This window comes from Cetorhinus maximus, chromosome 6 (genome assembly GCF_964194155.1).
Source record: "Cetorhinus maximus chromosome 6, sCetMax3.hap1.1, whole genome shotgun sequence".
Classification (NCBI taxonomy): domain Eukaryota; kingdom Metazoa; phylum Chordata; class Chondrichthyes; order Lamniformes; family Cetorhinidae; genus Cetorhinus; species Cetorhinus maximus.
In genome coordinates, this window is record NC_135884.1 from 45,241,555 (window position 1) to 45,268,771 (window position 27,217).

General features: G+C 41.3%; 1 protein-coding gene across 4 annotated transcripts in view; it reads right to left on the minus strand.

Annotated features, from left to right (window-relative positions):
- suclg2 (succinate-CoA ligase GDP-forming subunit beta) overlaps positions 1-26,831 on the minus strand; it is a 405,981-nt gene extending 379,150 nt beyond the window's left edge. For all 4 annotated transcript variants that reach the window (XR_013576840.1, XM_078543679.1, XM_078543680.1 and 1 more), the window contains exon 1: positions 26,717-26,831. Coding sequence is in view for 3 of the 4 variants with exons in the window: in XM_078543679.1 (XP_078399805.1) it covers positions 26,717-26,794 (78 nt within the window). In the remaining variant the exon portion in view is untranslated. The remainder of the gene's footprint in view (positions 1-26,716) is intronic.
- Between the last annotated feature and the right edge of the window lie 386 nt (positions 26,832-27,217).

Below are 27,217 nucleotides of genomic sequence, written 5' to 3' on the forward strand. Positions count from 1 at the left end.
TCATGGGAACAATGTTTCTGCTTATTGTTGATGCCCACACAAAATGGATGGACATATATAACGTGAAGTCGCCAATGTCTTCTGCTACAATTGAGAAGCTACATCAAAGTTTTGCCATTCACGGACTGACAGTATTTGGTCATATCTGATAACAGCATGGCATTTACAAGTGCTGAGTTTCAACGGTTTATCAGCCTCAACGGTATCACATATGTGAAAACTTCACCCTACCACCCTTCCTCAGATGGACTGGCTGAAAGGGCAGTTCAAACGTTCAAGTCTGGCATAAAGAAATTAACTGGAGATTCCATAGCAACCGAGTTAGCACACTTTCTTTTCCATTATAGGACCACCCCTCACATAACAACAGGTGTCACACCTGCGGAATTCTTGATGAAACACTGTCTCAGGATGAGATTGAGCTTAATAATGCCAAATTTAGGGGAGAAGGTGGAAAGGGGTCAAGGAAGTCAGAAAACTAGACATGGCTAGCATAGTCGTGACAGGAAGTTTACCATAGGAGAGACAGTATTTGTAAAGGATTTTGGAGAAGAACCAAAATGATTATTGGAAGAAATAAGTGCAATGACTGGACCTCTTTCTTACCATGTGAAGGTGGAAGATTGAGTCATATGGCGATATGTAGATCATATAAGGAGGACAGAAATCATTCACCAAGAAATGATTCCACCAGTGTTCATGACCGAGTCAATGTTTCCTGTTGAGAGAACTTAACTGAGTACAGATGTGTCTGAAGGGTCGGCTGTACCTGCAGGAGTGAGGAAACAGAATTGCAGGTGCCCACTGAAGAACCTGATGTTCAGGAACCTCCAGAAAAGGAGGTTCCTAACAAAGCATCTGAAGCTGTAGAGCTGAGATGTTCTACACACATAAGGAAACCCCCAGAAAGACTAAATTTGTAAATTACTTATCTGTGTAAATAATTTGATATTTTGAGAAAAATTGCAATTGTAACTGTAAAATGTATTTCTGAGTAAAGGGGGAGGGATGTGGTAATCTGATGTGTAATATGAGATATAGTCTTAAAGGCACTGAAGAAAATTTATGGGTACAACTAATTGTGAAAAGACTCATTTTGGAGCTTACTGGTATGCATCAACCAAAATGTCACTCTAAGTAAATAGGTGGTTTCCCTGTTAAGTGATACGCAGATAAGCAACTCACATTCTGCAAAGCAAATTAGCTTTGGCCATGTAGGTAAACCGTTTACTGTAATTAAACTTTTTTTTTGGTCAAAACCAGATTAAAGCAATCGTAAGGCCAATAGAAATTATGTATTTATCACTGTCACTTATTTTCAGTGCATCAAAGTGTCAGTCCACAAAGCCTGATGCTTTGTCACACCAGCCATTCTCCTCTCTAGTTCATCAATTGTTTCTAAATTTCCAATCACTACGACATCCATCTTAGAAGACCTCAATCTCTTCTCACTGTTCATTTAAAATACCCATCTTTGTTGATGTTTCATATTTCAGAGCTTTGTTTCTGTACATTTTTCCTGCACTTTAAGTTGTAAACACATCCTTTCTCTGTGCACTGGCTACAATGATCCTAATGGGTAATTCAAGGAATTACCCCTCAAAATTTGGTACAAAGTCAAATATTCAAAATTCAACAATGTGATAAAACACATTAAAAACATTTGAGAGATTTTAGAATTATTTGATATCAGGCCCCAAATAAGTTATGTAGTTCCTTGAATCAAAGATACAGAATTATGTAGAAGTCCTGCATTCTTCATATCAAAATGCAAAATATAAACATGCAGGGAGAGGAATCAGGGTAGCTCTAAGTCTTTCTTTTCTTTTTCATTCCTACTATAGAATAGAATCATAGAGTACAGAAGAAAATCATTCATCATGGAGCCCTAGCAAAACTGGAGTCAATGGAAATCAGGGGAAAACTCACAACTGGCTGAAGTCATACCTAGCACAAAGATGGTTGTGGTTGTTGAAGGTCAATCACCTCAGTCCCAGGACATCACTGCAGGAGTTCCTCAGGGTTGTGTCCTAGGCTCAACTATCTTCAGTTGCTTCATCAGTGACCTTCCTTCCATCATCAGGTCAGAAGTGGGGATGTTCACTGAGGATTGCACAATGTTCCCTCACCATTCACAACTCCTCAGACACTGAAGCAGTCTGTGTCCATTAGCAGCAAGACCTGTATGATATTCAGGCTTGAGCTGATAAGCAGCAAGTTATATTCACACCACACAATTGCCAGGCAATGACCATCTCCAACAAGAGAGAATCCAACCATCTCCACTTGACACTCAATGGCATTACCATTGCTGAATCCCCCGCTATCAACATCCTGGGGGGTTACCATTAGCCAGAAACTGAACTGGACCAGCCTTATAAATACTGTGGCTACAACAGCAGGTCAGAGGCTGGGAATTCTGCGCTGAGTAGCTCACCTCCTGACTCCCCAAAACTTGTTCACCATCTACAAGGCACGAATCACAAGTGTGATGGAACACTCTCTTCTTGCCTGGATGAATACAGCTCCAACAACATTTAAGAAGCATGACACCATCCAGGACAAAGCAGCCTGCTGGATTGGCACCCCAGCCACCAGCTTCAACATTTATTCCCTCTACCACCAACGCACAGTGGCAGTAATGTGTACCATCTACAAGATGTACTGCAGCAACTCACCAAGGCTCCTTCGATAGCACCTGGAACTGGACCTCTACCACCTAGAAGGACAAGGGCAGCAGATGCATGGGAACACCACCACCTGCAAGTTCCCCTCCAAGTCACACATCACCCTGACTTGGAACTATATCATCGTTCCTTCACTGTCATGGGACAAAATCCAGGAATTCCCTCCCTAACACCACTGTGGGTGTACCTACACCACATGGAATTCAGCAGTTCAAGGCGGCGGCTCACCACCACCTTCTCAAGGACAAGTAGGGATATACAATAAATGTTGGTCTAGACAGCGACTCCCACATCCCATGAAAGGATAATTTTTTAAAAAGCCCACCTTGCTGTGCCAAATCACTGAAAGAGCTATCCAATCAGTCCCACATCCCTGCCGTTTACACATAACTCTGCACATTTTTCCTTTCAAAGTATATATCCAATCACTTTTGAAAGTTACTATTGAATCTGCATCCACCACACATTCCATATCACAATAACTCACTACGCAATATTTTTTCTCATCTGCCCTCTTCTTTCAACAGCTAAGAAGATTATTTAAAAACAATGTTAAATCAAGCTTGCAATTATCCTCCCATTGAACAGATTTACATCTTCTAAAGACTAATTTTTATTGCTAGAGCTAAGCGGTGAAAATGTCATAGTCAAGTCACATAGCTTAGTAATAGCACAGCTCAGTAATGGGGACAGTGGACAGAAATAGCCATGGCCACCTACCATATTTTATTGAAAGAACTGTGTCATGCAAAGCTACATCCTTTCCTAGTTACCAGTTTTCACACCACTGGGAAAATCATATTTTGTTTCAATCGGCATACTGAAAGATGATTGTAGTTCATTATAGTGACCAGAACCCCACCTTCCATGAGTGCCCATTACATTGCTCAATGAATACAAATACTGCAGATACCTATAGTTTACCAAACAGAATGTTAAATTAGCACATCGAGAAAGCTAATAGCACCATTTCCACTATTCCAAAATGTTCTGAGAAAATTTTTATTCAGCTGCATTGAATGAACCCAGCCTGTCAAATATGAATCATAAAATGGCAGGGTGTAATAAAAAAGTTACACTTCTCACCACATTATTCAAATTGTCAATTATGAAAAGTGTGGAATACAGGCTACACTGATGGGGCAATTAAAGAGAAGACCAGTATTTGCGTTCAACCATATCAAACAGCATGTTAAACAATTTTGAAGCAAAGTAGAATCTCTCAATGTAATAAGAAAACAGCAGCTCTGTACACAAGCAAATAAGCAATTTCACTGAGATCTATGCCTTGCCATCTAAACTGGTTTAAACTTGACTTGTCATTATTCAGGAACACTTCAAAATAAGATACAAAATAAAAATAATTATAAAATACGTATTTAAAAAGCAGGGCCAGTTTTAGTTGATTAAACCATTGTGCCATCCAAACAATTAATGTACTGGGAATTTCACTTAGCAATGTGATATAATCAGAATTTATTAGAGGAATGCCAGAGGGCAAATCATTTCTGCTACTACACTACTCTGACCCAATAACAATGTTATTTGTCACAGAGCCACTGTATTTTGAACAACACCCGAAACACATATTAAATTTATAAGAGAAAAATGTGCAAAGCTATATTCATCTTTTGTTATTTAATAAGCTGTCCTGACCTTTTCATTAATTGATTGTCAACTGAAATGTATTGGACCATTAAATTTTTTAGATTAATCATTCTATTGTACTGTATATGGTTTTAGCCTTCAACAAGAGTTTCCAACACTACCATCAATCCAATTCACTCATTTGGTTCAACAAAGAACATGCTTTATTGATTTGTTGTAACCAATTAGATATGCAAATCAATTCAAAAGTTTTGTTTAAAAACATGGAACTAATCCTACAAATCTCCAAAAAGGATCTTCTTTGCATACATGCCTCAGAAATTTTCTAGCACAGCATATGAAGTGCAACACCAGCCTAGATAACCGCTCCCACATTTATTAGGATTATTCTGACATTGAAATACATTTGCAAGCATCTTCTGCCTCTACTCACTACATATCAAATATCTGAAACGTTGAGAAACAATCCTGGCTTAATGCGGACCACTTGAATAACGATGAATAAAAGTGGCTGACAAGCCAACTCCTGAATTAATAAAATGGCTCAACATTGGATAAACTGGGCTGTTCGCATTATACTATCATGGAGTGAGCGAGGAGATGCAATCTCATACTCAAGATCCAAGGGTTAGTGCCCAACAAATTACACTGAGAGAGAAAGTCAGGATGACAACCACCTCAGGGTAGTGTCATACACCTTCTTGCAGCCAGGTTTAGAATAGCATTGGCAAGAGCCTGGCAGCAACATGCCATAGTTTGTTTCTCTGTGGTGTGGCTGGAAATTAGAGGGAGAAAGGAAACCAGTGCTGCTTTATACATGATATTTCTGGTGTTAAATAAATCGTCCAAAAATTTTGTTGAAAGGCAGCTACGTGTAAGAATTCTTCACATCACTTTGTTCATCTGTTTACTATTGATTGTTCTTCACACAATAAACCAGCAAAAAAATAATAACATTCCACAATACAACAGGTTAACCTGACTTGTGTAGAAGTTTACACTTTTTTGGAACTTTTAAAAGACAAACATTTGTTTGGAATATTTCTCCCCAAGCCTAAAATATTTACGTGCTAATAACAATTTGCAATTATACAGCACCATTAATGTAGAAAAACATTGAAAGGTGCTTTACAGAAGTAAAATCAAAAAGAAATTGATACGGAAAGAAATATTAAGACAGGTGACCAAAAGCTTCAGCAAAGAAGTAGATTTTAAGGAGGGTCTTAAAAGGTGGCAGAGGGGAGAGAATCCCTGAATATACTATCTAAACTGTGAAAGGCACACTCACGAATAGTGTGGAGGAGAGAGTGGGAGGTGCACAAAGGCCAAAAGGAAGGAGCATTCTGGGGATGTTCTAAAGCTGGAGGAAGTTATGGGGGGGGGGCGGTGTCAAGGGTCAAGGCGATGAATGGATTTAATCACAAGGATATGAACTTTACTTTAGAGGGTTTAAGGGACAGAAAGTCAATGTAGGTCAGCGAGGACATTATTGATGCATAAGCAGGATTTTGTATGGGATATAAATGCAATCTGAGTTTTGGATAAGTTGAAGTTTACAAAGCATTCAAACAGGGGGTCAGCCAAGGAGGCATTGGAATAATCAAGCCTGGAGGTGACAAAAGCATGGCTGAAGGTTTCAGGAACAGATATGCTGAAGTGAGGGGTTCTCTAAGCACAGTGGATGTACTTGCACCAGATTGACTGCATTGGTTCAAGAAGGCAGCTCAGCAACACTTTCTCAAGGCCAATTAGGGACAGGCAACAAATGAAGGCCTTGCCAGCAATGCTCACATCCCACAAAATAAAAAAATAACATTACCTCTCGGTTATTATATTCTGTTCCCCAAGAAATAAACCCCAATACTTTTTGTCTGCTTTCTTTTGGCCTTTTTCACAATTTCTGTATTTCCATATCTCAATGCTCCTTTACCCTATGCACTTTCTTGTCTTCTAAGAAATGTGGCCTCTTTATCCCTCCAAATCTTAAATAAACCATCTCACAATTCATTCTATTGAATTTTATTTGCCATTTATCTACCCACTCTGTAAGCTTCTTTATGTCCTATACTTGAAAGCATTCTTCACATTATTAGCTAAACCTCCAATTTGACATGATCGGCAAATTCAACACTGTACCTTTAATTTCTGAGTCCATATCATTTATTTATAGGATGATCAATAGTGATCCCAGCAAAGACAGCACTCCAACAAACTCCCTTAATTTCTACCTTTTCTTTTGTTTTATAGCTAGCTTTCAATTCATCCTACCTAGTCCTGACTTCACACGTCTTGACTTTTGTCATGAGTTACTTACATTGCCCCTTATCAAAGCCTTCTTAAAGTCCATGTATACTACATCCATTGCATTGCCCTAAAACAAAACATGCTGGAAACATTCAGCAGGTCTGTCAGCATCTGTTTTCTCTCTCCACTGACTCTGCAAGACCTGAGTATTTCCAGTATTTCCTGTTTTTAATCTCAGATTTCCAGCATTCGCAGTATTCTGCTTTTCCATTACATTACCCTTTTCTACTATATTATTTCTTCAAAGAATTTAGTAGGCTTGGTTAAACAGGAGCAATATTGCTTAGAAAGCCATGCTGACAATTTTGTTTCACTTTCCATCTCTAGGTGTTGTGTTACCTGATCTTTTTGACAAAGATTCCAGTGTTGTCTTCACTATGGACGTTAAGCTAAATCAGTTCCCTCCGTTAGTTATATACATTTTTGAAGAAAGGGATTACATTTGCTGTTTGCCAGTCCAATGACTCAGTTCCATCCTGTTCCCCTCCATTCTCCCTCATAGTACCAGCTGCAACTATTCCACACTCATCTACTTTCTCCTTCTCCTAATTCTTTGTTCAGTGCTCCTTAGTTTGGGCTCAAGATCAGATTAAGAGATACCCTTCCCCAAATCTGACTTACTCGCCACCACAAAATACTCATCTCTGCAGTGCTAAATGAGAGTGAATGATGCAGACCCTCTTAAAAGACTATCAAATGTTGGCCCAAATTTCACTAAGTGCAAAAGATGCTGCTAGAATAAATGTCATGAGGTTGGTATTATTAACATAGTATAATTACAGAACTCAAATGGCAACAAAGAATTTTAAATATTTATAACCTTCAATTCTGGCCAAGGATATATGGTTTGAAAAAATAATTTAACTTTAATTTGTCATATTTATTCCAAAAGGAATGTAATAATTTGAGACCCAATGCAAATTATAATTCAGCAATGTTTGTCAAAAAGCAAAACAGCAAAATGACAGCGACACCCTATATTGTTGAATACAAATCTGTGCAGGTGCAATTCTCAAAACATTTTAAAGATTAACAGTATTACAAATAAGAGAAAGTGCACTCCAGTTTTTATCCTCATTCTCAATGTACAACATAAAAGGTGAGAACAGAGAGTATACATCAAACACAAGTGAGAAAGGGGGGAAAAGTACGCTTAGGACAGACACGAGCAGTCAAACAGGCTTCTGAAAAAGTCAAAAGGTGAGTGACAAGGCAGCGGTATTAAGGGGCTTCCAGAAAGGAGTGCACAGTAGCAAAACAAAGAATGAAGAGTGAACTGGAATTGAAAGAGTCACGGGTAGATGCAAGATGTACAGCTGGAACAGGTGACAAGGCAGGGTGGCGTAATATCATGAGTAGATTTAAGGCAAGAATGAGAAACAAAGTAAATTCACTGGGTTACAAGAGTCCATGGAACTTAACCAAGGCAGGAATGAATGGGGGGGTAGATTTCTTGATTTGCAGGACACCAACATTAGCGCTCTCAATGAGGTTCTGGGGAGTGAGTGCATATTTTGTTAATTTATTCTTTCACAGGATGACAGTGTCACCGGCTAGGCCAGCATTTATTGCCCATCCCTAATTGCCCTCAAGAAGGTGGCGGTGAGCCACTTTCTTGAACCACTGAAGTTCATGTGGTGTAGGTACACCCAGACTACCATCAAGAAGAGAAATCTAGGATTTTGAAACAGCGACAATGAAGGAATGGCGATATTGTTACAAGTCAGGGTGGTGTGTGGTTTGGAGGAGAACTCGCAGGGGTTGGTGTTCCCATGCCTCTGCTGCTCTTGTCCTTCTAAGTGGTACAGGTCACAGCTTTGGATACTGCTGTCGAAGGAGCTTTGGTGAGTTGCTGTATTGCATGCTGTACATGGTACACACTGCTACCACTATACGTTGGTGGTGGAGGGAGTGAACGCTTAAGGTAGTGGATGGAGTGCCAATCAAGCGGGCTGCTTTGTCCTGGATGGTGGTCAAGCTGTTTGAGTGTTGTTGGAGCTGCATTCATCCAGGCAAGCAGAGAATAGTCAATCATACTCCTGACTTATCCCTTGTAGATGGTGAACGGGACTTGAGGAGTCAGGAGGCGAGTTACTTGCCGCCAAATTCCCAGTTTCTGACCTGCTCTTGTAGCCACAGTATTTATGTGGCTAGTCCAGTTCAGTTTCTGGTCAATGGTAACCCCCAGGAAGTTGATAGTGGGGGATTCAGCAATGGTAATATCATTGAATGTCAAGGGGAGATGGTTAGATTAGCTCCTGTTGGAGATGGTGGACAGGCCTTGAGGAGTCAGGATGTCAGTTTTTCGCCACAGAATTCCCAGCCTCTGGCCCACTCTTATAGCCACAATATTTATATGGCTGCTCCAGTTCAGTTTCTGGTCAATGGTAACCCTCAGGATGTTAATAGTAGGGGTTTCAGTGATGGGAATGCCATTGAATGTCAAGAAGAGATGGTTAGATTCTCTCTTGTTGGAGATGGTCATTGCCTGGCACTTGCGTGGCATGAATGTTACTTGCCACTTATTAGTCCAAGCCTGAACGTTGTCCAAGTCTTGCTGCATATGGACACAGACTGCTTTAGTATCTGAGGAGTCACAACCGGTACAGAACATTGTCCAATCATCAGCGAGCATCCCCATTTCTTATGATGGAGGGAAGAACATTGATAGAGCAGCAGCTGACGATTGGGCCTAGGACACTACCCTGAGGAACACCTGCAGTTATGTCTTGGGGCTGAGATGACTGACCTCCAACAACCACCACCATCTCTCCTTTGTGCTAGGTATTACTTCAACTTGTGGAGAGTTTGCCCTCTGGCTTCCATTGACTTTAGTTTTGCTAGGGCTCCTTGATGTCTCACTCGGTCAAATGCTACCTTGATGTCAAGGGCACTCTCACCTCAGCTCCTGAGTTCAGCTCTTTTGTCCATGTTTGGACCAAGGGCTGTAACAAGGTCAAGAACTGAGCGTCCCTGGCAGAACCCAAACTGAGCATCAGTGAGCGGGTTATTGCTGTTTAAGTGCCACTAGATAGTACTGTCGGTACTTTCCATCACTTTGCTGATGATTGAGTGTAGACTGGTGGGGCGGTAATTGGCCAGACTGGATTTGTCCTGCTTTTCGTGGACAGGACATACCTGAGCAATCTTCTACATTGCCAGCCAGGTGCCAGTGTTGTAGATGTGTTGCGACAGCTTGGCTAGCAACATGGCTAGTTCTTAGCACAAGTCTTCAGTACTATTGCCAAAACATTATCAGGGGCCCATAGACTTAGCAGTATCCAGTGCCTTCAGCCATTTCTTGATGTCACGTGAAATGAAGATTGGCTGAAGACTGATGCTGGGGGCCTCAGGAGAGGCTGAGATGGATCATCAACTCAGCACTTCTGGCTAAAGGTTGTTGCAAATGCTTTAGTCTTTGTCTTTTCCACTTATGCTGGACTCCCCAATCATTGAGAATGGGTATATTTGTGGAGCCTCCTTCTCCAGTTAGTTGTTTAATTGTCCACTGCCATTCACATCTGGATATAGCAGGACTGCAGAGCTTAGATTTGATCCATTGGTTGTGGGATTGTTTAGCTCTGTCTATCGCTTACTGCTTCTAATGTTTGGCATCCACGTAGTACTGCGTTGTAGCTTCATCAGATTGACACCTCATTTTTCAGTATGCCTGGTGCTTAAAGAAATTTAACTCAAAATGTTGAAAGCATTAATTAATTTCCCATTGCCGCTGAAATCCTAAGGGGAGAGATAAGCAACATTCTGTAGGCAATCTTAGTAATGGCTTGAATCATTATCAACAGGGCAAGCAGATCTCAAAGTCCAACTGTATGGTGAAATTTAGCAATGTGGGAGTTAGGTTTAGGTGGAAGCCTGGAGTAAACAACAGGGACTCACTTGTTTGTGGGAGCTGAGGATAACGGCTTTGATTTTGCCAGTATTAAGCTGAAGATGCTTCCAATAACTCCACGTTATGTCAGGCAGGCAATTGGTGAGCATGACAATAAACTTTGGGTCGATGGAGAAGGCACAGAGGTAACACTAAATGTCATTGGCACACATATATAAAATTACTGTGGCACAATACCACCGACGTGGAAGCCTGACGTACACCAGAGGTTACAGCACAGTCAGTAGTGGTGCCACCAAGCCGTTCTTGGTGATGGGCATTAAACCCCTTTCATTAAAGCTTGTAAACTTGAATTTAGTTAATTTCCAACGTAAAATTGAACTGCTGCATTTCTTAGTAATATTCAACAATAACTAGGGTCTTAATTTTTTTTAATTTATGGAAAACTGTTAAAACATTACTATTTACCCAGAGTACATTCGGTGTCCTTGGTGCCGCCCTCCGTGTGATTTCCAAGTGGTGTTTAAAATGGACAGGTGCCGATTCATCAGCTGAGGGAGGGTGGTAGGTGGTAATCAACAGATTTTTTTGCCAATGTTTGGCCTGATGCCATCAGATGTCTTGAGTTCTTCAGTCAATGCAAGGACTTCCAGGGCCACTCTCTCCTAACTGTATTACACTGCACCAACACCTCTGATGGGTCTGCCCTTCTGAAGGGACAATATATATGCAGGATGATGATTGAGCTGTTGGCTAAAAGATAAAATCTTGTGATCATGACTATGTCAGGCTGCTGCTTCCCCAGCCTGTGGGACAGCTCTCCCAATTTTGGCATAAGTCCCCAGATGTTAGATCGAGATCTTGCAAGTTTGACTGGCCTAGCTGTGCCTTTATCAGGTCCAAGTCCAGTGCCTAGGTTGCTGCCAGGTGGTCCATCCAATTTCATTCTTATTATAGTTTCTTGTAGCTGGTACAAGTAAGTGTCTACATTTTCATAATAAATATTCCAAATTTTTGATATTGTACTTTCTGGTTATCAAATATTCGACTTCAGTGAAAATTACCAAACCAATGATTATTTGTATTTTAGAATAAATAACCGAAGATCTCTTTGCCAGATAAGCACTCTAAATACCATTACAAAAAGGCATGTTACCGGCAAATGGAAAACTGATTTACATGAAGAATTGCTGAAACACAATGATACTGAAAAAACCCTGGACTGAGAAACAGCACAACTGTCAAAATACTTTCACATTGTATTAACTAGATTTTGCATATTACCAAAGTCAATTCTTGAGAAGAAAATGAAAATTAAATATAAAATATCCAGTTGTCACCACTTATTTTTAAGAAGTGCCATCATTAAAAGTGGCACTTTTCAGGTAAAAAGCAGAGATGGAGATTCCTTTTCACATAGTGGCTCAGGTGTGTACTGGGCCAAGACAATGCTACAATTCAACAGACCTTTGATTTTACTTTTCACTCTTAAAATGTGATCCTATTTCCAATTACTCCTTCATTTATTAACATTAATCAGTGGCAGAGAGGGTAGCAACAAAGGATAGCAGCATTTAGAGGTCATAGCTCTCTAAAATTAAATCCTAGAACCTGTATAAAAATACCTGTATGTACATCACATGGGCCTTGTTATGTCATTTCTGATGCAATGAATATGAGGGGTTGTCAAGCAATTTTTACTAACAATTTACGAACAGTTTGCAGTAATGCTGCATGAATTTAAAGATATTCTGTTCCAATTTCTTAATGTGTTCAACAAACTTGAAAAAGATGGCTGCAGTAATTATATCAATTAAATATGTAATTAAAATCATGATTAACAAATTACAATTTTTAATCATGAGATTAATGCTGATTTTTTTTTTTCAAATCACTTGACAGCCCTAATGTTCGTGACATCACAAATGACATTTGCCAAGACCTATGTGATATATATTGGTATTTTTATATTGATACCAGGACTTAGAGAGTTATGATCTCCAAAGGCTGCTCTCCCTTCTTTATTGCCCCCTGTACGATTGATTTCTGTTGCCTGTCCAACTGGAAAAGGTCCAAGCATCCATAACCAACAGGCGGCCTCAGGATCCACAAATAGTTAGAACCTGACCATTGTTAGAGCACAGAGTTTGCCTCTCTTACATTACAATGTGGCGTGCAATCAAAGATACATTATGAACATGATTGTTAAATGGTGAGTAGGCCTGGGTGCTTAGCACAAGCAATAGTGACCAAACTTTTATACAATGAAGCAAACATGGTACAGATGTGCGATAACGCCATAGCATGGTTCCTGTTTCTAATGCATAAATATTTTTAATTCAACAGTTTTGATAAATAATTAAAACATATTCGCTACCTGGTGAGGACTGTCACTAAGAAATGCAGTAGTTCAATTTTACATTGGAAATCGAAGCTTGTAAACTTGAACTTGGTCAATGATTTCAGCAATTATCTTCCCTCCTATCCTGAAAGCGCTTGGGCAAGGTTACACAGCGACTAGAAACTCTACAGTGTCTGCTCCACACCAATGTTCTTCATTTGTGAGTTTAAAGAGGGTCAGCAGATCAGTGAACCATGAAGGGCATCACAACAAGTACATTCTAATTTAATGGGCTCACATGCATAATTTACTGCATACAGAAGTCACCGTAAAGCAATCAGGTTTGGGGGAAACTGTCTTATTTTTTATTCTTCCATGCAGGAGAAGAGATCAAATTATACTATCTTCATCACCCCAATTGAGATCGGCAAACTCAGCATAAGACATGAATTATACCGCTACCTTCATGGTCTGACTGTGCTAACCTGGGGAGTGTTCACTCCCCTTAGCTACCAAAAGTGTTTAAAAGGATTTTCTAACATACATTTTTTGATATTTTTCAAGCTTTAAGGTGCATCTTAAAAATATTAAGTTTGACTATTAGTTTGGGTTTAATAGGCTATTTTGCCATTTCCCACAAAATTGAATGTTGAAGAGTAACCAGGAGTAAAGGGATATATAGTAACCTTTGTAACTGTTACAAATAATCCTAATAAAATGTAGTGCTATACACACTGCAGTCATACTAATTGTACAAAATGCTTTCCTATTCTAGGCAAGTAAAATGGGCAATAATAATGACATTCAACAAGTAGTCACATTTATCATTACACAATCTCACATGACTTTGCATTCATTTATAAGTTCTTGACAGCAACACTTACACTTATATAGTTCCTCAAACATATAAATAACATTTCAAGATGCTCCAGAGAAGCATAATCAGACAAAAACTGACACTGGACCAAAATTTGGGTGATGAAAAGTTCTTGTCAAAATAGGTTTTAGAACCTTAAAAGAGTAGAGGGATGTGGAAAGGGATTTACTTATTTTTTTTATTTCTTTATTCATTCATGGGTTCTGGGTATCGTTGGCTAGGCCAGCATTTATTGCTCATCCCTAACTGCCCTTGAGAAGGTGGTGGTGAGCTGCCTTCTTGAACCACTACAATCCATGTGGTGTAGGTACGCCCACAGTGATGTGAGGGAGGTAGTTCCTGGATTTTGACCCAGCAACAGTGAAGGAACAGCAATATATTTCCAAGTAAGGGTGGTGAGTGGCTTCCAGCTTCCAGGTGGTGGTGTTCCCATGCACCTGCTGTCCTTGTCATTCTAGATGGTAGTGGTCGTGGGTTTGGAAGGTGCTGCCTAAGGAGCTTCAGTGAGTTCTCACAGTGCATCTTGTAGATGGTAAACACTGCTGCCACTGTGCGTCGGTGGTGGAGGGAGTGAATGTTTGCAGATGGGGTGCCAATCAAGCAGGCTGCTTTGTCCTGGATGGTGTCAAGCTTCTTGAGTGTTGCTGGAGCAGCACTCATCCAGGCAAGGGGAAAGTATTCCATCAGACTCCTGGCTTGTGCCCTGTAGATGGTGGACTGGCTTTGGGGAGTCAGGAAGTGAGCCACTCACCACAGAATTCCTAGCCTCTGACCTGCTCCTTTAGCCAGAGTATTTATATGGCTAGTTCAGTTGAGTTGCTGATCAATGATAACCCCCCCAGGATGTTGATAATGGAGGATTCAGCGATGGTAATGCCACTGACTGACAAGGGAGGAAAATCTAGAGCTGAGGATCTAGTCAGCTGAAGGTACAACCAAAAGAGCCAAGATGACCATTAACCTAACCTATCAGTGGCTCAAAGTCACACAAGGGTCTTGCACCTAATTAAAAGTAGACAACAGGAGCTGTACTGCTAGGGACATAAAATTAATCAGGGTTATACCTCTTATTTGCCATTGTAAACACTGCAAATTTAATACAATTGACATTCCCAAAGACCCACCTTTCTAGTGGATTTTTTACAGCAAATTCACAAAATGGAGAGCTCTTGCCTGTATATATGCTGGTGGGTTCCACAAGCAAATCTACATCAGCTGCAACACATCATCCACCAGCTCATATGCCTCCAACTAACTCTGTCACAACCAACCTTACAAAGCTACTTTAGCTCCTACTTTACAAGTAATGATTCTAAACCCGATTTACAAAAAGTGCTGAAAAATTCTAAAATAAAAAGCTAAAGGCATGTACAGGTGGAGAGAATTTTCTCCCTGTCGGGCAGGCCAGTCAGGAGCGGGTACGGGGCCGATTGCTGCCTGCGATCGGCTGCGCGCCGCCATTTTACGTGGGTGGGCCAATTAAGGCCCGCCCAGCATGATGCGTGCCCGGTAGCGCTCAGCGCTCCCTGTGCGGGAGTGGGGAGGAGGGAGAGTCAGGGCCTGCGCTCTTTCACGCATGTGCACAAAAGAGCACAGAAATCTCCCTGAGGCAGCTCCGTGCCTCAGGGAGAATAAGATCAAAATGAAAGTTTGAAAAAAAAAAATTTTTCAGACATGCCCCCTCATGTGACAGTGTCACATGAGCTGGGACATCTTTATCAATTGTCAAAATTTTAAAAATTTATTTAATAAAGCCTTCAGGAAACCTCATCCCACCCCATGGTTGAGGTTTCATGCAAAACACAAAGACTGCTTGGGCTCTTCACTTGCCCGCCAACCTTAAGGTTGGACAGGCAGCCCAGTCAATTGTCTAAATTGGTTCATTAATGGCCTTAACAGGCCTTTGATAGTTCGGCGGGCGTGCAGCTGACTCTCGTGAGCGCCCGCCGAACGGAAGATCGGAATGACGTGCAGTAACGTCGAGCAAAGACTTCTTCAGTTGCCTTATAAAACCAAGAGAAGCATAGTATCGACCAAGACAGAGAATAAAGATGATGCCATGTTTTTTTTACTTGGACACTGGTCACACTCCTTCGGTGTAATTGGGGTCATTTCACCACTAGAAGTCAGTGCCTTCAAACATAGCTCTGAGGAGAAACAAAGTATCAGGCCAGAATTTCCTGTAGCAGGGTGCTTATGCTTTAGACATAATTTTTCTTAGCTATTTTAATGTGCAATTAGTGCGCAAATAATCCAAATGCCTAAAAAAACTTACCGCAAAACTAAAGGGGAAACAACGCAACATGGACAGCAACCTCTGAATATTAGCATTTAACCACACATCTGCTCCTCGCCTCAAGTTGCTGAACTGTTTACACATACAACTGTTATTAGCTTTACCATTATTCTAATACCAAATTGTAATTTACAAATGGTCAATTTTGTCAGTCAAAATAATTTTCTGCATCTCATACTGGTCTAAAGTGGCTAAATATATTTTGTATTTGGCTATTAACCTTGTACATAATTCACTGCAGATGACATCAGATTTAAAGGATTAGCATCAGGTTTGACTGTATTTTGCATTTTCTAACTGGTTAATTTTATAACTAGAAGAAATAAAATTAATAATTCCAATGACCTATCTGCAGTTCAGGCTAAATAACTTGAGTAATTTACCTTAAATCTAAATTTTGTCCACATTAGTTACAGTAAAATGACAAACCATGAAAAGACAATTCTGGTGTCATCAGACCGATTCATATATCAAATTACACAAGTGAAAACCTTCAGAAATGGTTAAATGAAATTTCTCCACATGGTAAAATTACTAGCATCTTTTGGTAGTTGAAGAAAAAGGCTACATACTTAGTGGTAAAATATTAATCACATCAAAAAGAAATGTTTGAATCACCAAGTGCCTGCCACATGTAAGTATCTATTATCATGATTAAGAGTCTCCAATCTAAATTTATGAGAAAGCTACATCACTGGTTTCTGTTTGCCTCATGAGGAATGCACCCTGTCCTGGAAAAAATACACCTGCCCCTAACCCAGGTCAACAGAATTTAGCCATTGTGTCAGGAAAGGCTCAAGAACACCAAGTCTCAAAGGTACAGTCCTAGTGATAGCTGATTGTGTGTGTGTTTGGACTTGAGCATTAGATACTGTACTGTACTTGGGTAAGATACTGTAAGGTACATTCTGTACTACATATGGGGGTCACCTGACTTGGGAGTAATTGAAGAAATTCATTTACTCAGTGAGTTAGGGAACTAACGATTTGTTAACAAAAACAGAATTACCTGGAAAAACTCAGCAGGTCTGGCAGCATCGGTGGAGAAGAAAAGAGTCGACGTTTCGGGTCCACATGACCCTTCAGCAGATGTTCTGTTCTGTTGAAGGGTCATGTGGACCCGAAACGTCGACTCTTTTCTTCTCCACCGATGCTGCCAGACCTGCTGAGTTTTTCCAGGTAATTCTGTTCTTGTTTTGGATTTCCAGCATCCGCAGTAGTTTTTTTGTTTTTATAACGATTTGTTAAGTTTGTTTACAAGATTTACTGCAGTATGCTTAGTAAGGGATGGAGTCTAAGCTACATACACTAAGCAGAAAAATCATGGACAAGTTTTGGTCTAATAAGGGAGGAATGTCATGCTAATAGCTGATTATAAGTGTGTGTGGATTTGAGTGTTACATACTATATGGTGCTTGGATAAGATACTGTAAGGTACACTCTGTATTACATATGGGGTCACCTGAGCTAGGGTGGAAGGAAGGCCAGAGAGCACACATGTTGGAAAGTTAGCTAGCATGGCAGATTAAACAATGTTGTTCTGGCAGTAAATCTATGACTTCGAGCGTTGTTCTTTCAGCCTGAGATGTGACTGGTACAGTTAGGTTTTAACTGAGTAAATTCACATAAATAAGTGCTGCTGGTAAGCTTTCTGCTCCTTATTTAACTAAGGCAACCCTACCAAATCCAGTGCCATAATGCAGGATTACTTGGAGCCAAGAAGGATGAATTCCAGTTTCCAGTGACAGGCCTACCCCTCCAGGTCGGATCAATGAGCCAGATTGATGAGTCAATTATGAACAGAACCCTGGAGGGCTTTAAACTGCCTGGGTCAGATGTTGAATTAGTGAGCTCGCCACAGATAATTGACTTGGTTTGAATCCCCCAACAATAACTCGCAATTATACGGCACCTTTTACCAGAGAAAAAAGTGTCCCAAGGCCCTGGGGGGACAGGCAAGAAAGTGGAGTTAAGGCCACAAACAGATGAACCATGATCTTACTGAATGGCAGAGCAGGCTTGAGGGGCTGAATGGCCAACTCCTGCTCCTATTTCTTACGATATTATGATTTACAAACCTTCTTCCCAGAAGCCAGTCTCGGTGAATCTGGCAAGTTTACTTTGAAAAGCTTACTGTGGATTGCCATTGCCATGCATGACACACTTCAGTAACCAGTGGCTCTAACACCCCCATTAAGCAAATCATGCTTTTGTCTTTTAAATACCTTTTCGCTGTCTGAGATGATTGTTATTATGCACCAATTTTTAAAAACCCTTCCATTTTAAAAAAAATTACATGCTATCAAATCTATACAGTTTTTTTGTAACAGCAAGTAAGCTTTGTGGTTTTCACAAATCCTGTCATTCTACCCTGCCTCTTGGTCTTCTGTGCTCGGTGGATACCATGGGGACTGGGGTGCTTTATCGATCCCTTTACTCACATTTTGGTTTAATGTTTGTAAATTTCCTTTAAATGTTGTCTTTTGTTTTTGCAGTTTCCCTTTAAGGAGCTGCCTTTTACTTTGTCCCTGATTTTGTTGATTTAGTTTATTTGTGTTGTAACAAAAGAGTTACCCTGCCTCTTCATTTTATCCAGTCCTATTTCCAAGTTTCCAGTGCTGGTGATGACTAATATTACACCCACAATACTCGTCTATCTTTTCCCTTTGTTTGCCATTAGACAACTTGCAACTGCAGTCTTGCATTCTCGCTTGACAGAAAGCAAGAATCAGGAACTCTTCCTGAGCAGCCTGACAGACAGCACAACTCATAGTAGCATTTACCAATGCATTGCCACCTTCCTTTTGATTATGACATGGACACATAGTGCCCAATCAATTCATGGTTCCACAAGCTGGAGGCTCAGAGGTTTGGCAGCAACCAATTGACTTTAAGCATCCAATCATAGTATTAATGTATAGTGAAATGCACCACTCTGCATAATGCCTTCAAGCTACTGTCATACCAATCCTGAGTTTCTTTATCAGCTATGCATAGTAAAAGGATAACACAGGGCAACTTGTGATGTAGCAGCCACCTTCATGTTCCAATCATTTTCAAGTTCAATGATGCATGCCAACTGGTTATTTCAGATTCGTGAAAAGTAACGTTAGCAAAGAAATAGTCCTGTAGTGATACTGATTCCACTTCCAGATCCCGCCCTCCCTTCCTGCAAATGCTTCACCTTTTTGGCAACAAATCCACCTCAGAAACTGGCCTCACATCTCTCTCTCTCTCAAATAGATGAAAGGTGTCATTGCATTCCTAAAAACTGTGAATCATGGCAGAGAATGTTTGGGCATTCCCCTAATACACCACAAGCTTATCCAGTTTAATCAGTCATTGTGGAGAGAGATGCAAAAAACAAGAATACTATTTGCCTGTTTTCAATTTGGTCCTGAAGAATTACATCCAACTGAAAGCCAACATTCACTGGAAATCTGAGACACTGAATGAACAATTGAGGTAAATGCCTCCTGTATCTTCCAATATGTTTTTCTCACCCTCCTCCTGAATTGTGCAGACGCAGCTTACTGTCATATTCCACTGTTTAAAATAATAAGTAGACTGAAGGCCTACCAATATAAACCTGCAACAAGAAGCACTGCAATTCTTGCAGAAAATCCTATAACAGCCATTTTGAGGCATCCCAAACGTCACTGATAAAAGCATTAAATCTGGCAAACGACAATGGACAGATATACCTCAATTCTCATTTGAAGGAGAATCTGTCATCCACTGATCTTAATCCTGGACTATGCATCCTTGAGAAAATCCAGGTTTAGTCATCATGCTCCTATAGTTCCCACTTCTTCATTAGGAATGCTATTCAAACTATGAAGACATTAATAAAATTGATTGGGGCTATGTTATTGAGGTTCTTTTGAGAATACAAAATGTACCTTTCATGCACACATCACAAGAACAAAATTACACTGCAGATCTCCTATCACCCCTTATGCATACCATGCTAATGTAAAAAGTTGCTTGATGAGCTACTAATATTAACAGAATTCCATTGGTAGATTTTGTTCTCACTGTGATCCACACCTTAAGCACAGATATTCAATTGCAAACAGATCCTAATTCTCCTGCCCCCAATCAGCAAGGCAGCTTCAAAACAAGTCCAAATATTTTTGGCAGTGAGATTGTTATAATTTCCTCAACCCCAACCCCAAATGCAACTTTTAAAAGTCTAGCATTAAAGATTAATCTTATGATTTGCGGATGTAACACCAAAGAGCCGGGTTGCCTAGGCGTTCCATGTATCAATGCTGAGACTAATCTCACACAATAATACAAGATCAGTTCAGTTCGTAAATAAATCCCAATCTCAGCATCTAAAGAATGAATGAAGTAATTTGCATTTATGTAGTGCTTTATTATATTAGGAAATATCAAAGTGCTTTTCAGCTAATGAATTAATTTTGAGCTTCGAACTGTCATATAAACAAATATAGCAGGTAATCTGCACATAGCAAGCTACCACAAATAGCATGGAAACAAGACTAACTAATAATATATTTTTGGCAATGTTAGTTGAAGAAAGAAAGTTGGCCAGGACAACATCCCACTCTTCTTCAAATAATGGCAGGCGATCTTTTAGATTGGACCCCAGTTTAAAATCTCATCCAAAAAACATTGTAGCATTCCCCCAGGACTGAAGGTAGCAAGGGGATAATGCCCAAGTGTCGTGTCAGTAGCCAGCCACCTAAACACTGCCATAATGTTTCAATTTTCATTGCAGGGATTTAAACCCCTTTTTCAAAAGTAGGTATTGAAGGTCAAAGAAAAAAGGGGTGGTACTAGGACAGGAAGAGGGTCATTTTGCATCCAATGTGAAAATGTTATAAGCAGGTCCCCCCTTCACTTCAGTCAGATTATGGAGAGCCTTCCTAACTTGAATTAGATTTAGCTCCTTGAAGAGTTTTGCACACAGCTTGAAAGCAGGCTCTGGGAGTTCTTCAAACTGACCAGCTGGTTGGACTAACAGCTTCAAGGCCTCAGATCTTGACATCTGATATGGACAGGAAGGGGGTTAATTTAAACAGCTCTGATTTCTCCTTTCACTACCTGTCCGCAAACAGAAAGGTGTTTTTGATTTACTTCCCCCTTCATAAGCGGTGGTGTATTTCCCAACCCCTCAGTTTTGGTGTGATCCAATTTCTATTAATAATCCCACAGCAAACCCGAGATAGAATGATTCAAAGGGTTAGTTTTTTGCACACACCGAAACTTGGTAGGAGGGTAGCAACTTTGCTTCCTTTGCACTCATGCAGTAAAAGAATTATTGTTTCATGAGAGTCCGGAATCAAAGTCCAATGAGATATTCCATCAGAGAGGTTGACAGGCTGAAAACGATAATTCACTTTTCCAGTAGAGTTGACTTCACATGAAGAGATAGGCACGCAGAGATGAATCAGTCTTGTAGGTGATGGTACAGAAGTTCCAGTCGAAACAGTATAGGTGGAGCCAGGTATTCAGTCTGTGCAGAGCCCCTTTTCTGTGCTGCTGCTAGTACATGTTAAAATGGCAAACTGAGTTTTCTGTACAGCAAGGCAATACAAATAGTTCCACCAGTTGAGGTTCATGCCAAATGACTCCCATCTCTCCACTCTGGTTTTGACAACCCTTTGTCTGGGTTCCTGAGATTGTTAAAAGTTCCAACCACTAAGACTTGAAAGGAAGATTGTGGGGTCCTTTATCCTTGCATATGAATAGGCTCCAGTTGGTCAGGCTTGGCTTATGAAATGCAGATGGCCTTTGATCTTTGCAGCCCACAGGGGTCCTTAGTGTCTCTTCAGAGATAACAAGGCGTAAGTTTCTGCGAAACTGCCATGGCAGCTCTTTTTATTCAGGGTCACAGACAGACATGGCTTCAGCTATTTTAAAAGGTCATTGTCCAGTTGTTAAAATTTAAGAAATTAGCCATGAGGATTTTATATATATAACTTATAAAAATATCCTTGATGGCTTGATTACAGGACACATGTGATGTCACTTGTAGTTTAATTGTCAAGGCAAAGGCTGCAGAGATCAGGCTCTGGGAAGTGGTTTGACACTTAACATGCTGTATTCATCTCAAAAGCCTATTGTGTAAAGTAAAATAGTTTTAGATCACAAATCAGTTCTTTGTCTTAAATTGTCTTAGTTTTTTAACTTAAAGTGCCTTAAAGAGAAACAGTCACTTTCTCTTAAAATATGTAACAGGCCTATACAATACTGTGGGTTTTTTGTAATTTTGGAACCAGTTTCTGTAATTAGTGTTGTAGTTATATAGTTTTTGTGATTTTTATTTCTTATGAACATGTATTAATTGAATATGTTATTTTGTAATGTGTATATTGCTACCACAACTTTAACACACCAATCATCCCTATGCACTGATTTCATTAGTATTGTAGTAATTTTGTAATTGCTGTATTAGTTTAAGATTGTGCACCTCATGGACTTTCTAAGCCTGAATTTTTCAGTCGGCTGGCGGGCTCGGCGGGAGCGGGCAGGACGGTCACGGAACCGATCGCCGCCCGCGGGCAGGCCATTTTACGCAGGCGGGCCAATTAAGGCCTGCCCAGCGTAAGACAAAAGCTGTAGCGCTCAGCGCTACCTGTGCGGGTGGGAGCTGCCTCAGGGAGACTAAATTGCCATTATAATTAATGAATAAATGGATTAAAAATGTATTTAAACATGTTCTCTCATGTGACTGTGTCACATGAGTTAGGACATGTTTTTATATTTAGGAAATTTTTAAAATTTAATTAATAAAAGCTTTAGGAAATGTCATCCCGCTCATGAATGAGGTTTCCTAAGTAACGTGAAGGCCGCTTGGTCTTTTCGCCTGCCTGGGCAGCGTTAACAATTACATTAATTAGTTCCTTAATGGCCTTAATAGGCCATTTACATATTGGCGGGCACGCAGCAGGCTTGGGCGCGCGCGCGCCCACTGAACGAAACATCGCGAGACAGCACTATGAAGTCGGGACGCACACCCGATGTCATCACTCATCATTTTACGCGTCAGCTTGTCAGGCCTGCCCCCGCACGCCAACTGTAAAATCCTGCCCTTAGTTTTTCTTTTAAGAAACTTGCTTCAGGCAGCAGCAGTCACTAGAAAGTTACATATAGGCGTTTGAACTTTCCAGAACACCTAAGATCTTTTGGGATAAGCCCAGGGTATCAATCATTAGGAAGTGACACCACACATCCTCATATCACAAATAAGCAGACACACAAAATACCTTGTGATGACTTACTATCTTAGTAAAAATCTATAAACTTTATAAAATAACAAGGAAAACCTATAATAAGAAGGATGTTCCCACAAATGACTGACATCTTACAGAACCAATCTGGAGTTCATGGGAAGTGACATCAGTAAGATGACCACATTAAGAGACCAATCAGACATTGATCATGCACCACTTAACCAATCAGGAACTAATCATGAGCTAAAAGCAAAACACTACAGATGCTGGAAACCTGAAATAAAAACAGAAAATGCTGGAAAAACTCAGGAGGTCTGGCAGCATCCGTGGAGAGAGAAAGAGTTAATGTTTCGAGTCCTCTGTTCCCAACACACCCCACCGGGCCATCTGTCACTTGTTTCTATGTTATGCTTTCACAGAAGGCTGACCCTTGTTCTGCCATTAACACATTCTGATATCTTATCTTTATGCCACTATCAGCACCTTCTTTAGTCTTTAACGTTATCATTAATGCTCCCTTTGTCTTGTGTCCATGACATCTTTGTCAATCTCTCCTGAACTCCCACCTATCCCTGACCTATTTTGCTCCACAAGCTACACCCTGTCTTAAACAGTGTAAAATCCATCACATTTCTACTTCTCTTTAGCTCTGAAGAAGAGTAATACGGACTCGAAACATTAACTCTATTTCTCTCTCCACAAATGCTGCCAGACCTGCTGAGTTTTTCCAGCATTTTCTGTATATGTTATTACTAATCATAAGCTGCCTAGACCAATCAGAATCATGGGATACTACTGACTTTGCATAGAGGTAGCGATTAGCAAGGGTTAATAAGCAACAACTTTTAATAGCTAGGTGTGCAACATGAAGAAAGAACATAGACTTCAGTCAACAGAAATCAAGAGCCAGTGTTCCAGAGTGAACTGACTGATCCACTGCCTTTGCTGAGTATTGCAATTAACTTAATAAGTTCTATGAAACTTGTGACAACATACTTGTACCCAGAGTGGTTTGTAGCTAGTCGGTACCGCAGGTTCCTTTTAGAAAACTACTCCAACTCATTCTTGCAGTTGTAATTGGCTTAAACCTTACAACTGAGAATAGAGTGAACCCAAAATCTTACATCAGTGAATGCCGTATATTTGGACGTTTAAAAAGGTATGCGGTAAGGTGTGACACAAAATGCTATCACACAAAATAAGGGCTAATGGGGTTGGGGACACTATATTAACCTGGATTGGTTAAAGAAAACAGCAGGAAAAAACTGGTCATTTTCATGTTGGTAGGCTTATAATAATGGATTGCCACAAGGATCAGGGTTGGGGCCCATTTACAATGTATATTAATGACTTAGAATTTGGGACCAAGTGTAGCTTATCCAAGTTTGATGATATATAGCTAGATGGAAAACTAAGCAACGAGGGGAGGACACAAGGAGTCTGCAAAGGACAATAGACAGATTAAATGAGTGGGCAATGTGGCAGAGTATAATGTGGCGAAATGTGAAGGTTTTTCACTTTGGTTTGAAGAAAAAATAAATGTTGATTAACTATTAAATATTGGTGGTCAGGGGGATTTGGATTTCCTTGTACATGAAAAACAAAGTTAACATGCAGGTACAGAAAGTCATTAAGAAGGCAAATGATATGTTGGCCTTTGTTGCAAGGAGTGATTTTTGTATTCATTCATGGGATGTGGGCTTTGCTGGCTGGGCCAGCATTTATTGCCCATCTCTAGTTGCCCTTGAGAAGGTAGTGGTGAGATGACTTCCTGAACCGCTGCAGTCCATGTGGTGTAGGTACACCCATAGTGCTGTTAGGAAGGGAGTTCCAGGATTTTGACCCAACAACAGTGAAGGAACAGTGATATATTTCCAAGTCAGGATGATGAGTGACTTGGAGGGGAACTTCCAGTTGGTGATATCCCCATCTATCTGCTGCCCTTGTCCTTCTAGATGGTAGTGGTCATGGGTTTGGAAAGTGCTGTCGAAGGAGCCTTGGTGAATTCCTGCAGTGCATCTTGTAGATGGTACATACTGCTGCTGCTGTGCATCAGTGGTGGAGGGAGTGAATGTTTGTGGATGTGGTGCCAATCAAGCGGGCTGCTTGGACGGTGTTAAAGTTCTTGAGTGTTGTGGGCGCTGCACAAGGGCAAGGAAGTTTTGCTGCAATCATACAGAGTTATGGTCAGACCACACCTCAAGTACAGTTTTGATCTCCATACCTAACTTGCCTATATACTTTCCTTAGAGTGGGGACAATAAAGGTGTGTTAGATTGATCCCTGGGATGAGAGGGTTCTCCCATGAGAGACTGAGTAGAATGGGCCTAGACGCTCTGGAGTTTAGAAGAATGAGAGGTGATGTCATTCTAATATGTGATTCTGACAGGGCTCCATGGAGTGAATGTTGAGAGGTTGTCCAGACCTTGGGTGCACAGCCCCAAGACAAGAGGGTTGACCATTTAGGACTGAGATGAGGAGAAATTTCTTCAGTGGGTTGACAGAGTCCTTGGAAATCTCTAGCCCACAGGACTGTGGATGCTCTGTTGAGTATATTCTAGATCACTGGATCTTAGGACTTGAAGAGAACCAAGTGATATGGGGATTAGGCTGGAATGTGGAGTTGAGGTCAAAGATCAGCCATAACCATCTTGAATGGTGAAACAGGCTCAAGGTGGCATAAGCTGTGATCCGGCTTCTATTTCTTAGGTAGGTTGATCCTGACATCCTTCTGCAACCTGTAAATTTCTGTATTGTCAAAGATTTTGCATCAGTCTGGCCTCTTACCACTGCATTTATATTGATATCTAAATTCTGGCTAATGGTCACAAATTCTGATATTCAAAAGGATGCCAACTCCACAATCTCCATAAATTTCATGAGAGTCCAACAATTGCCGCCCCCGGTTATTACCCAATTTCTTAAGTTACTGACTTGTCACCTCACCATCCGTGCTGGTGAGTTACATGAACAAAGTTAAAGGAAAGGTCAGGAAAAGAGATGTCATTGGCAGTGCCTGGGTTAAACAGGGTGCTCTGTGCACTGAGGGCACTATGAAGATCACCGGAGTCTGAAACCACTTTGCACCAACCAGATATGTTGTTGCAGTTGGGAAACTAGATGCGAAATGTGTCACACAAATAAAACTCAAATGTTCTGACAATATTCATTTCATGCTACCAACAAACTAAAACACTTTCCGAAAAAAGGTCTCTCTTTAAAATATTAAAGAACTTCAGAGAAAGTGCGACACTTTAAAGTCTCCTGACAGATGTTTGAAAACAATGTGACGGATTACAGGGGCGATGATCTCTTTGGGTTGCAGTCAGTAGCCACTGAGATTATTAATCTTTAAAACCGCCAGGTCGCCGGGGACGGGGTCAAAACCACCGCAACCTGGGACTGCAAAGCGGGGAAACGGCCCCCGCTCCCCGGGCGCCAGTGAGAGGCCGGGCCCGAGCAGCCCGCACAGACCCCGGGCCGCTTCCGACAGAAGCCTCTCCCCCCTCACCCTCCCTCCACACATCACCCGCTCACGCTGAACCCACCTGGCGGGGGCCGAGAGCCGGCCGCCCGGCTCCTTTCCTCAGAGATCCCGCTACCTTCAGTGTCAACGAGGCCGCCATGTTGCCGGGTTAACAGTCAGAGGGGGGAGGGGAGAAGAGGGGGAGGAGGAGGAGGAGGGAAGGGGGTTGGGAAAGGAGGAGGAGGAGGGAGGTTGAGGGGGGGGAGGAGAGGGAGGGAGGTTGAGGGGGGGGGAGGAGAGGGAGGGAGGTTGGGGGGGGGGAGGAGAGGGAGGTTGGGGGGGGGAGGAGAGGGAGGGAGGTTGAGGGGGGAGGGGGAGAGTGGGGAGGGAGGGAGTGGGGGTGGAGTCAGGGGGGGAGGAAGAGAGAGGCAGGGAGGGGAGGGGGAGAAAGGGGGGAGGGGAGGGGGAGAAAGGGGGGAGGGGAGGGGGAGAAAGGGGGGAGGGGAGGGGGAGAAAGGGGGGAGGGGAGGGGGAGAAAGGGGGGAGGGGAGGGGGAGAAAGGGGGGAGGGGAGGGGGAGAAAG